Source organism: Oryx dammah, unplaced genomic scaffold (assembly GCF_014754425.2).
Source record: "Oryx dammah isolate SB20612 unplaced genomic scaffold, SCBI_Odam_1.1 HiC_scaffold_29, whole genome shotgun sequence".
NCBI lineage: Eukaryota > Metazoa > Chordata > Mammalia > Artiodactyla > Bovidae > Oryx > Oryx dammah.
This window is the reverse complement of record NW_024070213.1, coordinates 11,237,120-11,260,159: the sequence shown is the minus strand read 5'-3', so window position 1 is coordinate 11,260,159 and position 23,040 is coordinate 11,237,120. Positions and strand designations below refer to the sequence as shown.

The 23,040-nt window shown below is 54.6% G+C and overlaps 1 protein-coding gene across 4 annotated transcripts in view; it reads left to right on the top strand.

The window, feature by feature from the left end:
• CACNA1C (calcium voltage-gated channel subunit alpha1 C) overlaps positions 1-23,040 on the top strand; it is a 392,177-nt gene that overhangs the window by 283,009 nt on the left and 86,128 nt on the right. For all 4 annotated transcript variants that reach the window (XM_040233654.1, XM_040233652.1, XM_040233653.1 and 1 more), the window contains exons 9-10: positions 4,010-4,182; positions 19,320-19,410. In XM_040233654.1, coding sequence (XP_040089588.1) covers positions 4,010-4,182; positions 19,320-19,410 — 264 coding nt within the window. The remainder of the gene's footprint in view (positions 1-4,009; positions 4,183-19,319; positions 19,411-23,040) is intronic.

Below are 23,040 nucleotides of genomic sequence, written 5' to 3'. Positions count from 1 at the left end.
AAGGCCCCCTTCTTGGGTCGGTGTCCACTGTGAGGAGTTTGTCGGCAGGCTTCGGGCTTGGCGTCCTTGGTGGATCCACTCACGTGCTGCCCACGCTGCCTGAGAGCTCATGCAGAGCACATGTCCACTCCACAGGGAAGAAAAGTAGGGTTTATATGTGGAAACCTCCCCACTTCTCACAGGTGGGGCCTGGAGGATCAGGATTTAACCCCCACATGTGGACCCACGACCTTTGCTCCCATCCCTCACACTCCACCATCTCCAAGCCCATCAGCCTGGTTAATCCCATGACTCCAAATTATGGCCAAGATGCTGGGGGGAGAGGCCACCTGTGGGCAGATGGGGGGCCCAGACCTAGGACCAGGGATCCTGGAGGAAGCTGGAGAACCCCTGCCCTGAGGGCCTCAGGCGGTCCTGAGCTGGAGGCCAGAAGCTGGTAAATGTAACAGCCCTTGAGGGAGAACAGAGCCTCCCACCCCCATGTAGCACTGCCATCTCGAAGTGTTTGGAGCTGGTGGCTGGGACCCTGAGTCCATCAGTTAAGGGTATTGTCCTTTCAGAGCCCAGCAGGGTGACTCATCCTGGTATATTCCTCCCTGCAGTCATGAAGGAAGGGCTCAGGACGCTTGGGGTCTCCTGCTCAGGAAGGCAGGAGAGCAACTCTGGAAAGCCTCCATTTTAAATGTGGAAGTCAGAGATTTTGGTCACTGGAGGGTTGGGCATCCTTTGTCTGGAAACCTATTCCTGCTGAGGCCAGATGGATCCATGTTGCTATCCATCTTGTGGATCTTTTCAAAATGCTTCCGTGTTCATTCCCTGTTGATCCTCATAAGTCTCAGAACCTCCAGAAATCTCGCCTCCCGCCCATTAGAACAGTGACCACAACCACAAGATTCCGGAAACTGCACTAGAAGTTGCAACCAAGTGAAAGTCACTGGACCCTGGATTCTGGTCACTTTGTGGTTTTAAATTGTTGCAAACAGAGAAGACATATGTCTTCAGGTGACAAGGGCCCTGGGGTCCCTTAGAGGGTGGGCGCCCAGCTCTCATTCCCTCGAGAGATAAGGCAGAGGGCCTGAGGGTGCAATGGGCACGTTGTGACATGGAAACAGCCCTGACCACCAGCCACAGTTAGAACCCACGTCAAGAAGAAGCAGAAGCGCCGGACAAGCTGCCTCACAGCTGGAGCAGAGGTGATGCTCACGACTCCCAGCAGGGTTGGTCCAACACTGAATTCGTGAACACCGACCTCTGTTCTTTGGGGGAAATACTGGGTTAGGTTCCTGTGAGCCTCTGGGCACAGCCTTGTCATCAGGACACAAGTTGTTGTTATGTGCGTCTATGTGAAGGCACCTTGTTTAAGGCATAGTGTTGGCTTGTTCATACCACACTCTCAGCCCACAGCTTATAACTCAGGCCTGGATGGAGCTTGTCAGACACTTGAACATTCCCCGGAGCACCTCCCAGCCCTCGAGCGCATAGGGTCATAGACCACATAGCAGCTTCGTGCTTAGAGGCCATTTAATCAGAAAAATCACAACAAAAAGCACAAAATGCGGGAGAAGACATGGCATCAGATAGGTTGTAAAAAGGCCTTCGTTTGCAGTATGAGCTGCACCCAGGAGGTGGTAGCCCCTTGTCTGACCTTGGCCGGGACCATGACCCCAGATCCTGCCTTACCACATGTCTGTGGTGACCACAAAGTCTCACCATGGATGGCATGACTAACAAGGCTTAGAGAGGAGACAGGTCTGCAGACGCAGAGTCCGTGGGTGATGAGGACCGGCTACACCAGTCATCATGGGGCCTCAAGCCCAAGCCATGGCACCAACAGACCTTCCACATGTACCACCGGGAGCTGTGCAAACCACACACCCAGAGTGGGCTCTCCACCACATCTGTGCCATCAGCCACCACTGGCACAGGACGTGCCCCTGCCTTCAGACAGATGCCCATGACTGACACAGCAGTGTGAGACATCAGGACATCAGAAAGGAGATGGAGAGAGCCAGGTGCTTCCATCCTGCAGGTCCCCTATGGTGTGGGGCCTGGAGGGGGAACCCCCTCCCCTCCATGCGCCCTAAACCCCATGAGGACCTGGCCATGCTGCTTCTCCTCGCTCCCCTTACTCCAGGAAAACTTATTTCCTCGTCTCCTGGGGATGTCTGTGTGGTTCCCAGAGGTCTCGGGTATGGATGGCAAGCTTCCACTCTGCAGAGCAGATGTCACCATGCATGACTGGGTCAGCTCCCGGCTCCAGGAGGAAGAAGACCTTAGCTACTCAGTCCCCTACACCCCAAGCCTGCTGCACAAGGAACAGAACTCCCAAGGGTAGGGGATGGGGTGGAAGGATGGTCAAGGGAGCCTGGAGTTGCAGTCTTGGGAGGGGGCGCCCTGTGAAGTGACTCCAGGCAGTGAGCCCACAAGCCCGAGAGGAGCGGTGGGTGGGAGGGCTGGGGCCTCTCTCCAGGCCCCTCCCCAACAGCAGGAGCTGAGGCCTCCCTCCACATGATCAGTGGGCAGCCAGGCCCCTTTTCCCCGGGGAAGGTAAGGGAGGTGCTGGCAGCTGGCAGGAAGCCCAGGAAGAGCAAGTTCAATCAGGCTGGAATTGGATTCAATCAGAGTGAAGGAGAACATCCCGTCTCAATCAGAGCATCATCAAAGCGGCAGTTGGCAAGAACTTGGAGCCCACGTCTCCCAACGGAAGTGTCCCCAGACCGTCCCGGCACTGCCCCTCATGGTAAAGAGTGAAAACTGAGCTCCAGCAGCGAATGCAGACCCTGGATGGTGGGTATGGGGCCTCTGGAGCTGAGTTGTCCTGCCCCTGGCTCACCTGTGTGCCCTGCCTTCCATGATGCCCGCCTGTGGAGTGTCTGCTGCTACAGAATCCCTTCAGGTGGACTCTGCAGCCTCCCACCGTGAACTGCGACTCCGCCACTAAGAGAAGGAGGAGTCGTGTCTCTAGGAGGAAGCTGAAATGCCCAAGGCGTCCACACAAACCCCCGGGGTCCCGAGTACCACACACTGAGGCATGCACTGCTGTTTATTTAGAAAAGGCACAGACTTGCCTCGAGAGTGAGACCCAGCCTCCTTGACCCCCTTCTTGGCCACCAGCCCCTCCTGGCTCAGAACGTGAATTCAAAGTCAGAGAGAAAATAAGGACAGAATCACAGAAAACAGGAAAGAAGTAGACACTCTCCAAAATTCTCTAATAGGCCCTTCTTCCAGCAAATCCCAACCCAATTTTAGCTTCTACTCTTTATTGCTTGAGACTGAATGCCCCATTTAACTTTTATATCGTCTTGACTTTATGCATTTTCCCATTCTGATTAGACTTCTTTTTTAACCCAAAGGGCAGCCACAGGACATTTTCTTGTGTTTGGAACCCTCTTTTGTCTCCCTCATGTGGGAAAGAACTTTCTCTAGATTAGAAACCCTCCAGGCTTGCTGAACCGGCAGAACATGCCCTAGAAATGAGAAAAGGTGGAGAGGTGAGCTCTCCTGGGCCTGACCTCAGTGACTATACCGGCCCACGTATAACATGGGCTCTTTGAGAGGCAGAGCCCTGATTTGTAACATCTGACGATTTCTGTAGTGTAAACGCCCCACCAGGGCCGACCTCAAGCCCCTGAGGAAGCACCTGGTTTGGCAGAGCCAGTGGAGGCAGGGGCAGGGGAGGCTTCAGCTAGACCCCAGCTCCTCGTCTTCTGGGGCTGTAATGGGGGTCCCTGATGGCTACTGTTCAGAAGGCCTTTCAGGTCACTGTGGAACGTCTGTCATGAGAGGCAGCTTGCAATCATGGCCCAAAAAGAGGGGGGGTTTGGTCCACCCGCTGCTCATGTCCCAAGCAAGGATGCCCCCCCCACAGCCATTTTATGAGAGCAGATCAGACCTGGGATGGGGGCCCATGCAAGTGGAGGCTGGCGGTGGGCTTCCCGTGCAGTGCGGCTAACCCTTTGTTCCTCTTGCCCCATCTCTCCCGCCCTGCCCGCTTGGCGCCTCTCACCAGAGAGTTCTCCAAAGAGCGAGAGAAGGCCAAGGCCCGGGGCGACTTCCAGAAGCTGCGAGAGAAGCAGCAGCTGGAGGAGGACCTGAAGGGCTACTTGGACTGGATCACGCAGGCCGAGGACATCGACCCCGAGAATGAGGACGAGGGCCTGGACGAGGAGAAACCCCGAAACAGTGAGCGGCCTCCCGCAAGGGGCTGGGGGCTGGGGGCTGGGCTTGGGAGGGGCCGCTCGGGGAGCAGAGGCTGCCCACCCCTGCCTCGTAGATGCATGCTTCTCAGCTCTCAGAAGTCAGTCCCACGTGTGCAGGAGAGCCTCCCAGTCCTGCTGGAGCCTCTGGTCCGGAGACATTTTGCTCGGAGGGGTTCTTTGTTTTCAATCCAACGTCCTCCTCCCAGCCTGGCTCCCTGGGCGGAGGGGTGGGCATCCTGCTCTGGGCTTGTTCAAAAGGGACCATCTCCACCTCCACCACCCGGAAAGCACGCCCCTGTCCCTTTCCAAGCACCGCTGTGCTCTCTCAGGGAAAAGAGCCAAAGGTTTCTCTCGAGGAGGTTTGGTTCAAAGCTCCAGGGAGGTGCTAAACAGGAAGGCTGAGGAAACCCTGAGGGCTTTGGCAGAACAGCATCAGGTTTTAGAAATGGAGCCCAGTCCCTCTCTCTGGGGTTTCCCATGGCGGCTTATTGGCCAGGCTTTTGCTGGGATGGTAATGAGAGTGATGGATGGTATTGACTCGCAAGGGTTGAGGAGATAATGAATCGTGGAAATCCAGGCTCATGGGACACGCCCAGTGGTTTTGAAATGTGGGCCCTGGACCGGCAGCACCAGCATCACTGGGGCACTTGCTGGAAATGCAGGCTCCTGACGCCTCCTCAGACCTGGCGGCTCCAGGGTGGGGCTCTGTGCTCTGTTCAGCCCCCAGTACCTGGGTTGTGGGGTGAACGTGGCCCTACCTGCCCTGTGTCTCCTCTGACCTCCGTCTCTCTGACCCCAACCATGCTTTCCTCCTGTGGTATCCTTCCCTCATGTTTCATATGTTTGAATAAGGTCTTTTCTGGCCAAGGAATCCGTAAGGTTAAACAGCTTGCTGCGTGGGTCAGGCAGGTAAGGGCGGGGAACCAAAGGGGCTTGGGGGCCAAGAGAGAGAAGGGAGACCCGCTGGGCTCCGGGGACCGATGGGGAGGCAGGGTGTCCGTCACTGCATCCTTACAAAGGCCAGGAAGGCACAGGACGCGTGTGTGCATGGGTCTCCTGACACGGTGTGTGGACACCCTGGCCATGTGCATGGGCCTGCGTTGTGCTGGTTGTGCTCACGCTTCCCCGCTGGTTTCCAGCTATCCCTGCTCGTTGGTGCCTGAGCTCTCGGTGGCAATCCGGAAGGAGGCGTGGGTGGAGGGAGAGGCAGAGGACACGGCTGTGAGCAGAGAGCAGCCCACCTTCCCTCACCTCAGACGTAGGTGGAACACACCCTCCAGTGATGCCCTTTCTGGTGACTCTGCTCAAGGGACACACACAGAATTAGAACATGCCCTGCCAGGGGCTGGTAACAATGTGATCCAACAACCCAAGGAGGGCTTCACGCTCTGCTAGGAGTTCAGGCTGGAAGACAAGGCCTGGGGTGGATTAGAACAGGGAGCGGCGACGCGGCCAAGGGTCTTCCCGGGAAGATGCCCAGGAGAGTCTTGCTGACGGATCGTGGACAAGGGGGTGGTCCATGGTGCCGAGCGATGTGTGAATGAGTGAGCTGGCCTGGGAGCTGAGGGCGCCCCTGCCACCAAGCACAGGAGTCGGCTCTGGACCCCAGTCTTCTCCCTGGTCAGGGCGGTGCTCAGTTCTCAACGGATGGTGGGAACGGGTTTCTTGCATGTTCACAGGGACATGTGTGTCGGCGGCCCACCCGGCACTGTGTGGCCATCCACAGAGACGCGGTGATCCCCTCTCCTCCAAGGACGGGTATTCTGCTCCCTGTCCTGCCCAGATGGGGGAGGCTCTGCTGCTGGAGCAGATTGAGTGCACAAGCCCCCCACTCCCATTCCTGACGGAGCTTTGGGGAGCACACGATGAACTGCCTACCCTTGTGGACAGAGTCTCTCTCAGGACCCTCTTGAGCCCAAATACAGATGAGCTCAGCCTGGAAGCTGCTGCCCTCCCCCAGGCTCTTTCCTCGGGGCCTGGGCCTGCTTCTGTCTTCAGCCTCGTCCCAGGAGCAGGACAGTACAGGGCCTGCCTGCTTCCATTGTGGAGATGGTTGTGGGGCAGTCCGGGGGTTGGGGCGCCAGGGAATGAGCGTCTTAAAAAGCAAGCCAAAGGGTGAAATAGAAACACGTGAGGAACTGAACACGAGATGCTTGGGGGTGGAGCCAGAAGGTTCATCCAGAGGTGTGGGCTTCAAGGAAGTCCGATCAAGAGCAGAGTGGATGAGACTGAGGTGTTAAGGAGCTGGCCACGTAATGGATTTGAAGAAAAGGCAGGCCCATGCCCAGAAACTATATTCTGATCTTCAGAACTTCGTAGTTTGCCCTTTGAAGCAAATACAAGGGGAGAGACGCTGCTATATGTTTCCATCAAAGTAGCTGAAACTTGCCTTTGAAATTGCTAAAAGATTACAGTACAGTGTATCTGCCAGTTCTCTTCAGCTCAAAGACTAAGTCGTCTTTTCAGAAAAAGGGTAAAAGATATTGTCACTCTTGACCAATGACTCTGGCCACTTCTGCCTTCGCCCCAGCCAGGAATCCCAGCGGCACTTAGGAGAGGCCAGGTGTCCGGCAATGGTGATACAGCCATGACCCCAGCCAGGAAACTGCTCATGATACGTCATTGCACAGTAGCTGAGCACACCCACAAGGAGCCCAGGTATACATCTGTGGAGGAAAAGCTGCAGACACCACCGAGGTCATAGAAAGAGCAAGGTTAGGGAAGGGAACAGAGAGAAAGTGCATTGTTTGAGGTGTTTCTCTAAGTAATCAGAGTCGATAAGGTGGCCAGTAAATTATATAAAAAATACGTTACAATATTCTGAGTTCATTCATCCTCCCTCCCGCCCATCCATCCATCTCCCGATTAAAGGTCCACTCTGCGCCACACGCTGGAGAAGGCAATGGCAACCCACTCCAGTACTCTTGCCTGGAAAATCCCATGGGCGGAGGAGCCTGGTAGGCTGCAGTCCATGGCGTCGCAAAGAGTCGGACATGACTAAGCGACTTCACTTTCACTTTTCAGTTTCATGCATTGGAGGAGGAAGTGGCAACCCACTCTAGTGTTCTTGCCTGGAGAATCCCAAGGATGGGGGAGCCTGGTGGGCTGCCGTCCATGGGGTCGCTAAGAGTCTGACATGACTGAAGCAACTTAGCAGCAGCAGCAGCAGCTGCGCCACATGCTGCTTCAGGCCCTGGGGACACAGCCCTCATGGAACAGGAATCCTTCTCTTCTTTCTTTCTCCTCCTCAAGATCAAAAATGCATGGATTAATTATTTGTGCATGTGGGAATCTCTCTTTCATGCTGTTCAGACCGTTTAAATGCAGCCCCAGCCCTCGAAGACAGACATTTGTGCGATGAGTGTGGAAAAGACAGACCATGGAACCGAACGACTGAGTTTCCACACAGACAAGCAGATTAAATATGTATTCCGTGTATTCAGCTCTGCTCCCAGGAGCCCCTTGGCAGTCCCCATGCAGCAGCAGAGCCACGTGGCTTCCACCTGCCCTGCCAAGTCTGGATCGTGTATTGTTGAAACACAGAGATTGGAGGGCTTCCAAGAGCAGAGGCTGCCCTCAGAAGGGCCCAGTGGGGCTCGAAAGCAGGGATCTGAACATCACTGGTCCACACTGTACACGTGTCCAAGGCACAGGCATCATTATTTGAGCTTTTTTTACATTTCGATGAATGCAAATGGTGTGTTCCTTGGACGTACTCGTTCTCACAGCTGCCACACACCTGGAATGCCGAGACAGAGTTCTGGTCAGACGGCCAGAGGGACACTAGCAAAGGTTTTTCTCCTCGACTACCTTCTTACTCTGGCCCCTAAGTGACCGTGTTAGAAGCCGTCCTAACCCTACACCCCGTGGGGAGAGCAGATACCTCTCCAGCCCATCGCCTTTAGCTTGTTCTAGATGGTGATGGACAGGGAGGCCTGGCGTGCTGCAACTCATGGGGTCACAAGGAGTCGGACACGACTGAGTGACTGGACTGAACTGAACACTGCCTTGGGGTTGTGGGGGAATGGCTCTCCTGGCTGGTGAGACAAGGCATCAGGCACAAACTGAGCCCCGCAGTGAGCACCAGCATCCGATCCCTGGGCCTCGCGGTGAGTCTGTTTCATGGATCTTTCCAGGCTGCTGGGAACGACTCCCCTGGGTGGGTCCTGGGGGCCCATATCATTCATGTGCAGAACCACACTCGGGAATCTGGTCAGAACAAGGACATGGGCAGGGGTTTCTCCAAGGGCAGTCCATGCACCAGCGAGCAGTCTGGCTGCTCTGCTGTAGGGCCCAGTCTGGGAATGGTGGAGGGGCACCAGGGGGCCCCGTCGAGTGTACGGCCCCAAGAGGACAGTGTTCCGTGAAGGTCATCAAGGGAGGCGGGGGACAGTAGACTGTCCTGTTTCCAACAACTTCCCGGGTGGTAGCAGGACAAGAAAGAAAGCCGCTTACTGAGATTCATAAAAGTATACATCCTTTGTAATTTAGATGTGATTCATGTGAGTTCATCCGACTGACTGAACTCACTCCCAGCAAAGAGGTCTGCAGGGGACTTTCACTGGACAGAGCTTTGATGAAAGGTTTATCCTCTCAAAAGATATACATTTCAGTTTTCATAAGGTTCTTCAGTGTTAGGGGTTTTTAACAAAAAATAAGGATAAGATATTTTTAAATATCTAGTCACAGGAGCCATTGGTGGTCACTAAATTCATATTCTAAAACTGACTTGCTAAACATAATGTTGGTTTTGACACGCAGACCTGAAGTCATGCTCAGGGGGCTTCAGAATGTGCCTGGTGCAGGCACACAAACCCCCCGAGGTTAGAGGTCAAGAGAAAACAAAAACCCAGGCCAGAAGCTTGTAAGCAATGATTCCAGCTGCACCGAAACTTGTCTGTGCCTCTACTCAGGGATGAGATGATAGATCTGCTCTCAACAGCTGGCTGATGAGGTGAAAAGCCCTAATTATATGCTTGACAGGCCAGTTTTAAGGGGGAAAGCCTTTGTGTACCTTCTGAATTCCAAGCTTCAAATCAGCTGGTCAACTCTTACATCTGGTGTCAGTGACTCATGAGATAGGATAATGATATTCAGCATCAGGTCAGTCACTGTGTCAACAAAATTCTCTGAAAATAACAGCATGTACACACACACACACACACACACCCCAGGGGTACACACACACACGAGGCGCATGGATACGCGCACACGTCCCCACACGATATACACAGGCAAGAAGAAACTGAGGACCCTTTCTCAACAGGAACATTCAGAATTAGTTTTATTGTATTTGCTGATATTCAATACTGGCTCCAGCTTCAATGAGAAGCTTGGTGGGTCACTTGCTGTGCCCCAGCAGACACAGAAAGATCGGGCTTCCACCTGGGAGCAGGGGCACATCTTCTTGGTGTGGCCAGCAGCAAGGGTCCTGGCCCTCTTGCCCTCAGCTCCCTCCGCGGTTCTGCAGTGATTGGGCAGCTGATCTGGTCAGTCACTGACCGTCAGGCGGAGTATCCGAGGTTTTCGCCAAGAGGGCACCAGGCTTCAGTTAGACTTGCAGAGCTTCTTCTTGAGCCCCTTAGGTGGTATAAAACCATTTCCATTCGTTGCAGCTTCCACTAATCCCTTACTGGATGGATTCTATCCATTTATTACGTCGTCCCTTGATTAGATCAGAAATGTGTACACAGCCGGCCCTCACCCGACTGGAGGCTGGAGCTTACGGTCTGCACAGTGTGGCAGTGTGTTGTGTTGTAGACTGAACAGGAGTTGAGAACCACAGGTCTCCAGACTCCCACGCCCTGTCCACCGGCCCGATGGGCAGTTCTCCCCTCTCGGTTTCCTTGTCTGTAAAAGTGGGGAGTCAGATCAGACAGCTGCAAAGACCCGTTCCAGGATTGGGTGTGGTTTCTGTGGTTCGAAGCTGACACATGTCAGCTTTAGCCCTGGGAGTTTAGAGAAACCTCCAGTCCATCAGACCCCGGAGGACTTCAGTTGATTTCAGACTCCTGGAACTTGCTCTGGGTCTCCCGTAGGAGTCCCCTGAACCCTGGAAGCAAGCTGATTCTTCCAAAGACCTTCCTGGAGCCTGGTATCTTCTGTCCCCCCTCACCTGGAGAGCCCAGCTCCACCATCTCCCTTAGGAACCGCCCCGCTCTGAGACCTCCTCGGGCGCCCCTCCCCTTCCACCCTTCCCCCTCCTCTCCGTACCCCGTCTTTTTGACCCCAGATGCCTGCTCCATGCCTGCCTGGTGACACTGATGTCCATGACCTGTTGTACCTGTTTATCCGTCTTCCCCCCTGCTGGGCTGTGCAACTGGAGTGAGAAGGGAGGTTCACGTCCCCAGAGTTGTCACAGAGCCTGGCGGATCAACCAACAGTGAATATGGAAAAGGGGTGGGAGGCCTGGGAATCTGTGAAAGTCCACCATTGGGAAAGGTGACCCGGACCCGCCTTGTCACTGTGTCAGGCTAAAACCAGACAGGACCGGATATCTGGCCCCGCAGAGGCCACAGAATGAAGCAGACACACCAATTAATGTGTCATCTTCCGTGTCTTGCCTTCAACACTTCTGTCTGACTTCTGCAAGAGAACAGAGTATTCCTCAATGTTTGTCTTCATGTACCAACCGCTTCTCCCCTTTCTTCTTCAGATACATTCGGAGAAGTGCCAGAAATATCTTTATTTTATTCCTCTCTCAGCGGGGCCAGCTAGCTGTCTACACAGGCAGTTGAGAAAGGGTTAAGAGAGGACCCAGAGCGAGTTCCCAGCTGTTTCTTGAGGACCGGAAAGCTGAATACATTTAAGGCTTGAAAAGGTCAACTCCCTTCCAAGGGGCAGAGGTTTGATTTCATCCATCGTGTGGTCTTGGGCATAACGCTCATTTCATTCACTGGTAGAGATGGAGATTTATGGACTAAATGTTATCACAAGCAGAGACTTAATGAGATCTCAGCTGCGTCTCCTGGGCGGAGTGGAAAGCAGCCATTTTGGTAATAAATAGAGAACGGCTTCTAATTTGTAAATTCCTCTTTCCGTTGCTAAGTCTAATCAGATCAGTGAAACTGGAGGGAATTGTTGACGACCCAAGATGATTTTCCATGCCTTAATCTGTCCAGGAAGCATTACTTCTAATGGAAGCGGCTTGCTTCTCTGGCAGCGGTAGGGGATGACATTTCTCATTAGACTAACTCAATTGTTGCCTATTAAAAAATATGTTTAGCCCCAAATCTATTTAAAAGCAAACTGGAACCGAGGCCCCATATCACTCTGCTACTAGTCTCCCTGCTTCATAGAAGCAGAAATTCTTTCCAAATGAGCTGCAGACCTCTCTCTGTAGCAGGGCCATCCTGAAGGGTCCACGGCCTGTGTGATGTCGTCCTGACCCAACAGAAGTGTCCAGAGTAGGGCTCGGTGGACCACCAGGCAGTCAGGTGTGCTCACAGCCTCTCTGGCATGGCAGAGAGCAGGTTGGGAGAATAGAACCCAGTCTCTGGCAGACCCTGCAGTTGAAGGTTAAAAAGGAGAATTAAGGGGACACCAAAGGAGAAGAACAAAGCTCTTTTCTTGAGTCCTGCTTGAATCTTTTTTTTTCAGGCGTGTAATAACAGTTCAAGGATTTTACAAAGTGTCTTCTCACAAGCTGTTAAGCATTTCCAGGGCAGAGACCCTGTCAGAGTAGGTGACTGTTCTTGCACAGTAGGGATATCATGAATATTCATGAAAGTCTGACCACCTTGACAACCAGGGCCCCGAAGGGAACGTGGTGTCTGCAGCCCTCCTAGGGGAGCGGCTGAGAACACGTCCACCATCACCAACCAGTCCTCAGACTCCAGGTGACCATTCAGATCACAGCAGCTGGTCCTGAGGTCCTTCTCTTGGGCCTGCATTTTTGCTTTCTCATCCCCAATAAGTCCATCTGGTGTCTGGGCAATATGCGCACACAGAGAAGTATTACTCTAACCCGTGTTACCTTTAATCCTCACTTAACCCTCCAAGATCCGTATTATGGTCTCTCTCTTTTTTTTTTTTTTTTCAATTTGATTGATTGATTTTTGGCCGTGCTGGGTCCTCGTTGCTCTGCGGGCTTTTCTCTTGTTGCAGCGAGTAAGGGCTGCTCTTCATTGCCGTGCACCAGTTCCTCACTGCAGAGGCTTCCCTTGTTGCAAAGCATGGGCTCTAGGGCAGGTGGGCTTCAGCGGTTGTGGCACACGGGCTCAATAGTTGTGCTGCACAGGCTTAGTTGCTCCTCGTTGTGTGGGGTCTTCCCAAACCCGGGCTCAAACCCTTGTCTCCTGCACTGGCAGGCAGATTCTTTACCACTGAGCCACCAGGAAAGCCCCATATTGTCTCAGTTTTTTTTTTTTAGATGAAAAAACTGAGGTTCAGATCACTTTCCCAAGAGGATCATTTTGGGCAGCCCCAGAAATAGATGTCGCAAGTTTGGAGACAGAGACTATGTCCCCTAACCACCTTATCTACACTAAACCATCCCAGGGTCTGCACAGAATGTGGGCTCAGCCCTTCCCTGTCCCTGAACTCGACCTCTGGCAGCCCCCGTGGATGTGGTCCTGACGGGGCCTGACCAATGCAAGAGGGGAGCAAGGCCTCCGGTCTAGAGCGCATTCTAGAGCAGGTTCTGGAGCAGTCTTGCTGAGAAAGATGTGGATGATTAAGGCATCGAGAGAACCAGGATGCAGAAGAACTTGACAAGCACCAGCAGGGAGAGCCGCATGATCAATTAAAGTGGAGGACGTGGCGGGGGAGGGGGTGGCTGATGGATGTGCTGACCGCTGCCCGCAGATTCATTCAGGGAGTTATGGGGCTTGAGGCACCACGGGTTTGGGAGCTAAAATGACTCACTTCCCATAAACGCCTGCAGTTTAAGGCTGAAATCTGCTCTCCTGCTGAGGGGGAGGCAAGGCTGAAGCCTCATGAAGAAGCCGTGCTCTTGTCAGGACAGCCCCATCGTGGGTGCCCATGGCCTTCAGGATTTTGCTGGACCCCCGTAGGGCCGCCCTGGGGAATCTGACTCAGGCCAAAGTTGTCACGAGCAGCAGAAAATAGGGAAGCAGATGGAGACCAAGAAGAAAGAGAGAGAAAGCACACCCTGAGCTCTGCAGGCCCCCGTGGCCAGCACACACAGGGCACAAGTGTGAGGCCTGGACCTTCAGGAGGGAGCCAGGGCAAGCCTGGGCTTGGTCAGGATGACCGAGGTGGGCTTTTGGCCCCTCTGTGATGTGAGTAAATGGCAGGCAAGAAAAGGTGGCAGTGCTGGCTGGTAGAAAACGGGCCAGACCTCCAGCTCTAATTAGCTGTGTGACCTTGGGCGAGTCACTGGCCCTCTCTGTACCTCACTGGTCTCCACTGTCAAAGGAAGGGCTGCTCTGCCCTTCTAGCCCTGCAACACATGTAGGCCTTGGCAGGGAAGCCAAGCCACAGAGGAGGAACGTAACAGACCCCAGGTCTCAGAGATCCAAAGTGTAAAGTAAGTGAGTGAAAGTCGCTCAGCCATGTCCAACTCTTTGTGACCCCATGGACTATACAGTCCATGGAATTCTCCGGGCTAGAATACTGGAGTGGGTAGCCTTTCCCTTCTCCAGGGGATCTTCCCAACCCGGGATTGTACTGAGGTCTCCCACATTTCAGGCTAATTCTTTACCAGCTGAGTTACAAGGGAAGCCCCCAAAGTGCATAACCAGGGTCCAAACTCAAGCCACTAGCTCCAGGGCCCAGACTCCGACCCAGCGGCACTCTGGGCAGGGTTGCACAGTACCTGACTTCTCCTGGGACCCCCACCCATACTCTCTGCCTGCCTTCTCCTTCTCCCAGCAACCCTAGCACATCCACAGGCCTCCTCTTCTCTCCTGATCGGGAAGAACTTGTCTGATGTACATAAAGGTAGATTTGGCTTAACACAGGCTGGGGTGCAAATCCCGGATCTCACGAGCTGCTCTGCTCACTTTGGATAAGCCACTTCATTCTCTCAGCCTCAGTTTCCTGATCTATGAAATGGGAGCATGTAATGGGGCCATATACTCTCTCATCAAGTTGTTCTGAGGCTTGAGTTAGGTCTGGTGTGTCGCTGGCAGGTAGCAGGTGATGGAAGACCTAGCTGTTATCATGACCCTGCTGTAGAGCTGTTATGATCCTGGCCTTACTATCGTCTGTCCCAAGAGAATCCAAGGCCCTAAAACAGAAGGATGACATGGTGGACACCATCCAGCTGGGCTAGGGCTGGGCTGGAGAGGGACTGGGGGGACACAGCCATTCTCTGTCCCTCACATGTCACTCCACACGGGTGACCCTCTGCTGAGCCTGGCCTTGGAATCTAGAACATCATCTCCAATCTAAAAGCTGTTTTAGATGATTTCCAGAGGCATCCTGCACAGACGGGTCCCCATCACCACCTCTCTCACCCCCGAGGGTGGCAGTGAGCTGTGTCCCTCAGGGACCGGGGAGGGGGGCCAGGCCCTCCTGTTTGCCCAGCATCCCCAGGGCCTGAGGATGCCCAGCACAGCCCCTTCATCCCTCAGGACGGTGGGGCCGGCTGGGAAGAGAAGTGGGTGCCCAAGTGCAGCCCTCTAGCTGCACGGTGGCCGCCGCAGTGGCACTGTGACCGTGGGGAAAGATTTTCTGCTTGAGAGTGCCAGGTGTTTATGGCCTGCTGGGAGCCCAGCGACCTGGTTTTCTCCTCCGGATGGCGGCTGCAGACCAAGGGCGGGCGTTTCGGCCTCCTCCGTTTATGACGGTAATAATAATTATTGCGACAGCATGTCGTGCTTACACTGTGCCTTTTTAATAAGGCCACTTTGTTTGGCTTCTTAATATTTAATCCTGTTTTGTATTTACTTTCTGATGGTTTAGAATCAGCCAGGTCTTAACTGCTTCTGGGGAGGCAGCCCTGCGGGGCCCGGGCACTCAGGACGCTGCCGAGGAGGCTCTGACCTTCCACCCAGACGGGCCCCACGGGCTGGCACCGCTTACCTTCTCTCTCCCCAACCCTTCGCTCTTTTGTCTGCAATCTGCTTTTCCTCTCCTGCCCCGTCTCTTTCTTTGCCTTGGAAGAGACTGTCAGCTCAGCCTCTGATCAATTTATTCTTGTAAGAGATGAAGACCATGAGCCACAGATTATCATGTAACCTAGTTGGAATGGTCCCGTGGCCTGGCCAAGGCTAGGGTAGAGCTGGTGATTCCTAGACCCACAGTGCAATGCCAGGGAGGTTCCCAGGAGCCTGAGCTGGGCAGAGACTAGGAGGAGGCTCCTATACCCCACAGCCTCTGACCATGATGGCCATAGGCTGGACCTCCCCAGCTGCAGAGAAGAAGTGAGGGATAACTCTCGAGTTACTTTTCCTGCAGGAGAAAAGGAAGCCAAATGAAATGAGACGTGGTTCCCTCCACCCCAAGAGGGTCCTGGGGCAGTAAGCCCACCCAGGATGTCCGTCCCGTCCTGCCTGGGGCTCAAGTCATGCCCCCAGTGATGCCCTGGCTCCCTGGTGCCTCCCAGGAGGTCAGCCTGCAGGGTCACTGGAGTGCAGCTGCCCTGGATGCTGCCTGACAGAGCCAGGAAGGCCCTGGGCTCAGGCCAGTGTCCCCTGCTCCACCCAGTCTCGCCTGGACAGCAAATCTCCCCCATCAATGGGCTCACACCGCTCACCCGGCCTGCACCCAGAGGCATGTGGGTCAGGTCCTGACAACAAACAGATTTGACAACAGGGCAGTTTAAGAGGGAGCTCACAAAGATGCAGGCACCAGGGGTGACAGCCCCAAACAGGCTCTGCTGGCACTGTCCTTCCGGCTGTCTGCAAAGGTCAGCCTCCCGGTTCCTGGGCGGAGGAGCAGCTGAAGGACAAACCCTAAGACACCAGCCCAGGGGAGAGCCCTGAAACCCCCAAAGACACCAAATGCCTGCTGTAATTGCACAACCAGTACCATTAAGACCTGAAAAAGAGTCCATGTGTACATGCTAAATCACTTCAGTCATGTCCAACTCTGTGTGACCCAATGAACTGTAGCCCACCAGACTCCTCTGTCCATGGGATTCTCTAGACAAGAATACTGGAGTGGGTTGCCATGCCTTCCTCCAAGGGATCTCCCCAACCCAGGGATCAAACCCCTGTCTCTGACATTTCCTACATTGGAGGCAGGTCCTTTACCACTAACTATCACCTGGAAAGTCCCTTACTCCCTTGCCCTTGTTCAGTTCAGTTCAGTCACTCAGTCATGTCTGACTTTTTGTGACCCCATGGACTGCAGCATGCCAAGCTTCCCTGTCCATCACCAACTCCCAGAACTTGCTCAAACTCATGTCCATCGAGTCGGTGATGCCATCAAACCATCTCATCCTCTGGCATCCCCTTCTCCTCCTGCCTTCAATCTTTCCCAGCATCAGAGTCTTCTCCAATGAGTCAGTTCTTTGCATCACATGGCCAAAGTACTAGAGCTTCAGCTTCAGCATCAGTCCTTCCAGTGAATATTCAGGAAAATTTCCTTTAGGATTGACTGGTTTGATCTCCTTGTTATATCCATTCATTTATTTTTTAAATCCCATGTATAAGTGCTAACATATAGTATTTGTCTTTCTATGACTTATTTCACCAAGCATAATGTCCTCCAGGTCCATCAAAGTTGTTTTAAGCGTTGTATTGTGAAAATAAGTCTATTTCTCCTTTACATATGTTGAAAAGAATCCTGATCCATTTCTTCTCATGATCTAGTCTTCAGGATTCCCACTAACAAGCAGAGATGAGGTGGTTCTGCCCGGGAAGCCCTCTCTTCAAAGTCACCCCCATCTGCTGGTGCGGATGACACTTCTGTGGGAGTCCTTCCTTCTCCCCAGGATCCATGGTCCTGTGTCGTTAGTTCATGTGATCTGGGGTTTGGGTCCTGTTTTGTTAAGTGTTCTTACATGTTTTGGTTTATTGCTTTTTAGCATTTCTTCAGTTTTATTTTCGGAAATGAGCCCGACGTCCTGCGTGGACGCTGAGTCCCATTTCTTTCTTTCCCCACGGCTGACCTGAGCTCTGCCCTTGTCTTAGTCCTGGTTTTTGACTCTGATGTCTTACCTGTGAAAGGAGGCACCTGGTGTGCCTGCTTGATCAGAAGGAAGGAGAGTTTCTTGGTGGCTTGGTCTAATCGCCCCCAGAAACCCGTGGTGACGTCCCCCACACCACGTGCCAGTAAACGTGCTGGTGCCCTCAGGGCAGGGCAGGAGCCTGCTTCTCGGAGGGGGGGGGGTGTGCGTGCGTGCATGTGCATGCAAAGGGAGGGTGGCCTGTCCCACCCAAATCCACCACTGTCCCTTCCAGCCTGTAAAGTCAGTGAGCATGACAACAGCAGCAGCTGACCCCTGAGAGGGCCTTTCCTGTGAAGATCGCTGGCCAAGGTTAAAGCCACTCTCGGGGCAGCTGTAGACAGTGAGACCCAGCAGCGCCAGGTGACTGCACCCCACACTCGGTGATGCCCCAGAGCCTGCCTGGCTGTCGGAATCCCATCTCGTCTGGTGTGTAGCCCGGGGCCATCAAACTGAGCACAGAGCGGGGGCCGAGACCCCTGTGCTCCAGCCCAAGCCCCCAACCACTGTGTGAGCCAGCACCTGGCCCTCCCCTGGGCCTCACCTCCCGGTCCTGTGACGAGAAGACTGGGTGACTCCCTTGCAGTGACGTCTGGATTTGTTTCCACCCGAGTTTGTGGAAAAGGACTCAAGGGTGGATACAGGACAGTCAGGCTTACAGAGTCACGGGCTTCCCAGTCGTGTCTTCACGTTCTGGGAATGAGTCTCTCTCACCTCCCCTTGACTTCATTCAAAAGGAAAGAAACCAAGGAAAAGCCACATCCAGCAACCTCCCCCACCCAACCAGGAGACTTATCCGGATGGCATGCTCCGTTCTGGCGGCAGACCCCTGGGTACTGGACCTTGTTCCACGTCCCCAGATGCCCCACCCCCACCAGCGCGGGTTCTGGGGCCACTGGGCTCCTGACCTGCCCTGGATGAGGGTGCCCCGCTGCAAGCAGAGCTGAGCCAGGACCAAGGATGTGGCAGCCGTGCTAGATAACAAGGATGGGGAAGATAAGGGCGCTTGTGTGGCGTGTTAGAAGGGTCAGAGAAGCTGGAAAAGAAGGAGAGGAATTCTTTGGGGATATACTTTTATTTGGAATAAAAAATAGTGATAGAAGAAAGAGGATGAGATGGTTGGATGGCATCACTGACTCAATGGACATGAGTGTGAGCAAACTCCTAGAGGCAGTGAAGGACAGGAAGCCTGGTGTGTTGTAGTCCACGGGGACGCAAAGAGTTGGACCACGACTGAGCGACGGAACGACAACACTGAAAGGAGTCTCTTCTAAGCCTCTGACCTGGGCTCCAAGCTAGAAGGTCCCAGTCGCCCTGGAAATCCAGCGCCACCACCTCAGGGGAGCCTGGAGACAGACTGGGCGGGTCGGCCGTCGTGGAGGCAGACGGACTGTGTCCCGGACCAGCCCACTGAGATATTGTGGGGAGGTGGTGTCCCTGCGTGGGTCTTCAGGCCACGGCTCACTTTAGTTTGCTGGGTCCAACATGGAGGACTCTCGTTCCCATGTATGCAGGGCTGACCTGAGTCCTGAACGCAGCACTGGATGCGGCTGTGCCCCTCGAGCTCTGTTTCAGGCTCCGTCCTGGATGGAATCAACCCGGTGACCAGGACTCAGGCCAAGGGGCAGATCCTCCTCTGATCCATCGAGGAGCCACACCCTTGGCAAAGACACCCTTTCCACAGATAGGCTGGACCCTAAATGTGGGGACGAAGCCCCTTAGAATAGGGGGCAGGAAAGAAATAAGAAAAATAAAATATTGTCGTGAGAGCTCTTCTTTTTATATGGAGGAATGGATGCAAAAGGGAAAGCAGAAGCAGCTTGTCCAAGGACATGGAGTTGATGGTAGAGGAGGGACTGAGCGGGGCGTCCTCAGGGGTCTCCTCCCACCGTCCCACTTAGAGTGTCCTGGGCGGCAAGGGCCACCAGAGACAGGCAGCAGGTGTGTCCGTCAGGACCGCAGACCCGCCAGGCACTGCCAGGGCTCCCCTCCCGACCGGGCTGCAGACTAACCCCTCTCTCCTTCCCTCCACGACCCTGCAGTGAGCATGCCCACCAGTGAGACTGAGTCTGTCAACACCGAAAACGTGGCTGGAGGGGACATCGAGGGAGAGAGCTGCGGGGCCAGGCTGGCGTGAGTAGTCTCGGGAGTGGGGCCCGTGGTCCTGGGAGGGAGTGAGCATGGCCCTGGCTGGGGGCTACTCTGCACTTCCCAGAAGTTTGACTTTGGATTTTGAGCCCCTTTCCATCCCATCAGGGAAACTGTGTGTGTCTCTTTGGGAGTGGGGGCATACATGTGTTGAGGGGGCCTTGAAGTCTGTTTCTTCCCAGTCCCGCACCCCATTTCTCCAGATCAGCTTTGGGAGGGTCCCTGGTCCTGCTAAGCACCCTTTCATTTCTGATAAATGTGACCCAGGAGATAGGCAAACTGGCAAAAAAACACTCTGGGAGAAGGGGTCTTACGGCTCTGAGTTATCCACCCGGGGAAGGAAGCACGGTTGTCTGTCATGCAGACTCAGCTATGAAAGCTCACCAGTGCCAGCCAGACAAGTGGCCACCTCCCCGAACACGAGCCCCAGCCCCCGGCTTCCTGAGCAGACGTGGGTCCGGGGCTGGGCCAGGTGTGTGGAGGGACAAGCACACACGGACGGTCACCATCACCTCTAAGCTCCGTCCTAAAAATGGACACCAACAGGCCCTAGGAGATGTCCCCCAGCAAGAAATGAAAGGAAAATGGCTTAACTGCTAAAAATAAGCACACTGCTGGGTTCCATTCTCAGAGTCTCAAAAAGCAGAGTCCACAAACTGTAAGCTGGGTTCCATCCGGGGTCAGGCTGACCCTGAGGGTGGTGCCTCCCGCATCTGCCAGGCTGCACTTTTGGAAGTGGGAGCTGCTTGCCCCTGTTCCCAGGGCTGTAAGACTCACCCTGGAAACTAAAAGGAACAGCAGGCAGAGGGCTTGGAGGAGGACCAGCCCCACATTGGCTGAGTGTCTGAGTCGCTCCGTCGCGGGAACAGCGTCCTCGTTGACCTCTGGCCCTGAAATGCCTTCGTATCTGGGTGACCCCGGCCCTCGAAAGGCGGTCCCCTTGTGGGTGCCTCTTATCTGAGCCGGGCCAGCCTTTGAGCAAGTCGGGAGCAGGAACAGACGGTTTCCAGGGTACACGGGCCTTGCCATCACTCCCCGCTACAGCAGCACCAGGGAATCTGTGCTGCTGAGTCCCAGCGATGTGGGGAAGCAGTTACTGTCAAGCTGTTGTTAAAATACGGGGCTAATTACTTTCAGAGCAGCAGGGTGAACTCTCCCCTCTTCCCTCCTGTTAGAGTCACACAAACAAGCTGTCAGGATTATGGACATGGGCCTGGCCTGCCATGGTTGAGAAGGTAAATGGCAGGTCCCCAAAGGGACGGAGGGATAGTGATGAGGACTCTACCCTCTGGCTCTGGGCCCAGGTGACAGGCCGGGGGAGACCAGAGCGCTGGCGCCCACAAGCCTGTCCCCACAGAGGGGGCTAGCATCTTCAGGACGTGCCATACAACCCTCCAGGACTTGGCAGGAATGAACGGCAGTTCCCATAAACACCCGTGTTAGTGCTCCTACTGTGTGCAGATAAAGTGCCTGGCCCCAGCACCAGGATTATAGTGTGTCCTTCATAAACTGCCATCTTTCTTTTCCCAGTGGCTTCAGACAGCCCTGGGAGAAAACCATCAGCGTTCCTGGTGGGGACGTGGCATTAACACCAGGGGCTGAAGCCAAGTGATATGAGTAGGGAGAGGCCAGCCTTTCTGAAGCTGAGAACACAGCCTGAGTAGCAGGATGAGGATTTCTGTGTCATGAGAGGCCTGGCTGAAGATGGTTCCAAAGGGATGGGGCAGACAGAAAGCGGCCACAAGGTGATGTTTTGTGGGGAGGGGGCAGACAGGCAGGGGAGGGGATGAGAGGAGGGAGCCATCGGTTGAGTCTGAAGACAGAAAAGATATGGACACTGAAGTCACTGGCAGGGCCACAAGGTGTGGGAGCTGGGGTTCCCCTCTGGGGCACACGCTGGAGGCCTCAGTTTAGAAATGGAGGATGGGGCTACATGGCGCCACCGGGGCGGAAGGCCGGGGCTGAAGGCGGGGAAGTGTTCAGACACTTTTTTTTAGAAGTAAAAGAGCAAGTAAATGAAACAGATGGAGACGTGCCAGGAGACCAGAAGCACAGGCCCGGAGCCCACTGGAGGAGGGTGTCCAGCCTGAGCTCTTCGTTTGTACCCCATCTGGGCAGCATGCCTGCTCGGTGCTGGGCCACGGGGACACGGGGCCTGAGACCATGGTGACACCACCTGCCCTGGAACTCACAGCCTGGTGTGGAAGTGACAGTGGGCCTCACTGTGATTTGGGATAAGCGTTCGGAAGGCAACTTCCGTGGGAGAGTGGCCATGAGAGAAGCAGGCTGCGCTGTGTTAAGTTGCAGGCCCCAGCGCAGGTGGCGGGCAAGGCCCCTTCAGTCCCAAAGCCCACAGATCTGCAAGAAGGAAGAATCAGAAACAAGCTTCCAGCTCTGACACCAAGAATGATGTGCACCTCGCCATGGGCATGAGCTCAGGGGTGCTGGACGGCACAGGAGGTAAAGGCTGGAGAGGCCCCGAGAGGAGGCCAAGATCTCAGGGCCAAGCAGCAGCCAGACATGAGCTCAGGGAGGGGTCCCAGGAAGAGGCCAAGACCTCGGGGCCGAGTGGAGGCCACAGGGAGGCTGATACCAAAACTGTGGGGTCAGCCTCGAGTGGGGGTCTATGCAGTGGGACCCTCGGAGAACAGATAGTAGAGTGGCCAGCATGAGGTTGGCTGAGCATGCCCGGAGTCTGTGTCGTGCTGAGGGTGACATGGACATGACATGGGGCCTGGCTGCTGTGGCATTGGCCTGGGGTGGTGGTGTTGTTCAGTCGCTCAGTTGTGTCTGACTCTATTCAACCCCATGGACTGCAGCACGCCAGGCTTCCCTGTCCATCACCATCTCCCGGAGCTTGCTCTAACTCATCTCCATTGAGTCAGTGATGCCATCCAACCATCTCATCCTCTGTCTTCCCCTTCTCCTCCTGCCTTCAATCTTTCCCAGCATCAGGGTCTTTTCCAATGAGTCATCTCTTCACATCAGGTGGCCAAAGTATTGGAGCTTCAGCTTCAGCGTCAGTCCTTCCAATGAATATTCAGGACTGATTTCCTTTAGCATTGACTGGTTGCATCTCCTTTCTGGCCAAGGGACTCTCATGAGTCTTCTCCAGCACCAGAGCTCCTGGGGGCTGGGTGGGGGCTAGGTGATGGGGAGGACCCAGCAGGGGTTGATCCGGCACTGGGGAAGAGCAGAGGGAAGGGGCCTCTGGCCAGAAATGCAGAGAAGCCAGTCCAGCCCCAGTCTTTGAGGCGAGGCTCTGTGAGGAGGGGGTCTGGGCCCAGCCCCTCTGGCTGTACCAGCTGTGCTCGGAGTCGAGGAGGTCAACTGAGACAAGTGTCACCCATGAAAGACCAGCAGCCCTTCCGACTGATGATCAGGCAAATTGGGAGGATTCAGGCAAGGACAGTTCAAACACAGCAGCGGGCAGGCGTCTAGGGCTCCAGACTCTAATACGGCGAGAGGCTAACTGTGGAAGGTGCTCCCAAGAAGTTCAAATATTTGACCAAGAACGACAAACACAGAGTAACTGAGGGAAGCTGAGCGTGTCTCTTGCTTTCAGCCCCTGGGGAGGTGTGTCCTGGAGGCCTGGACACAGGAGGCAGCTGGGCT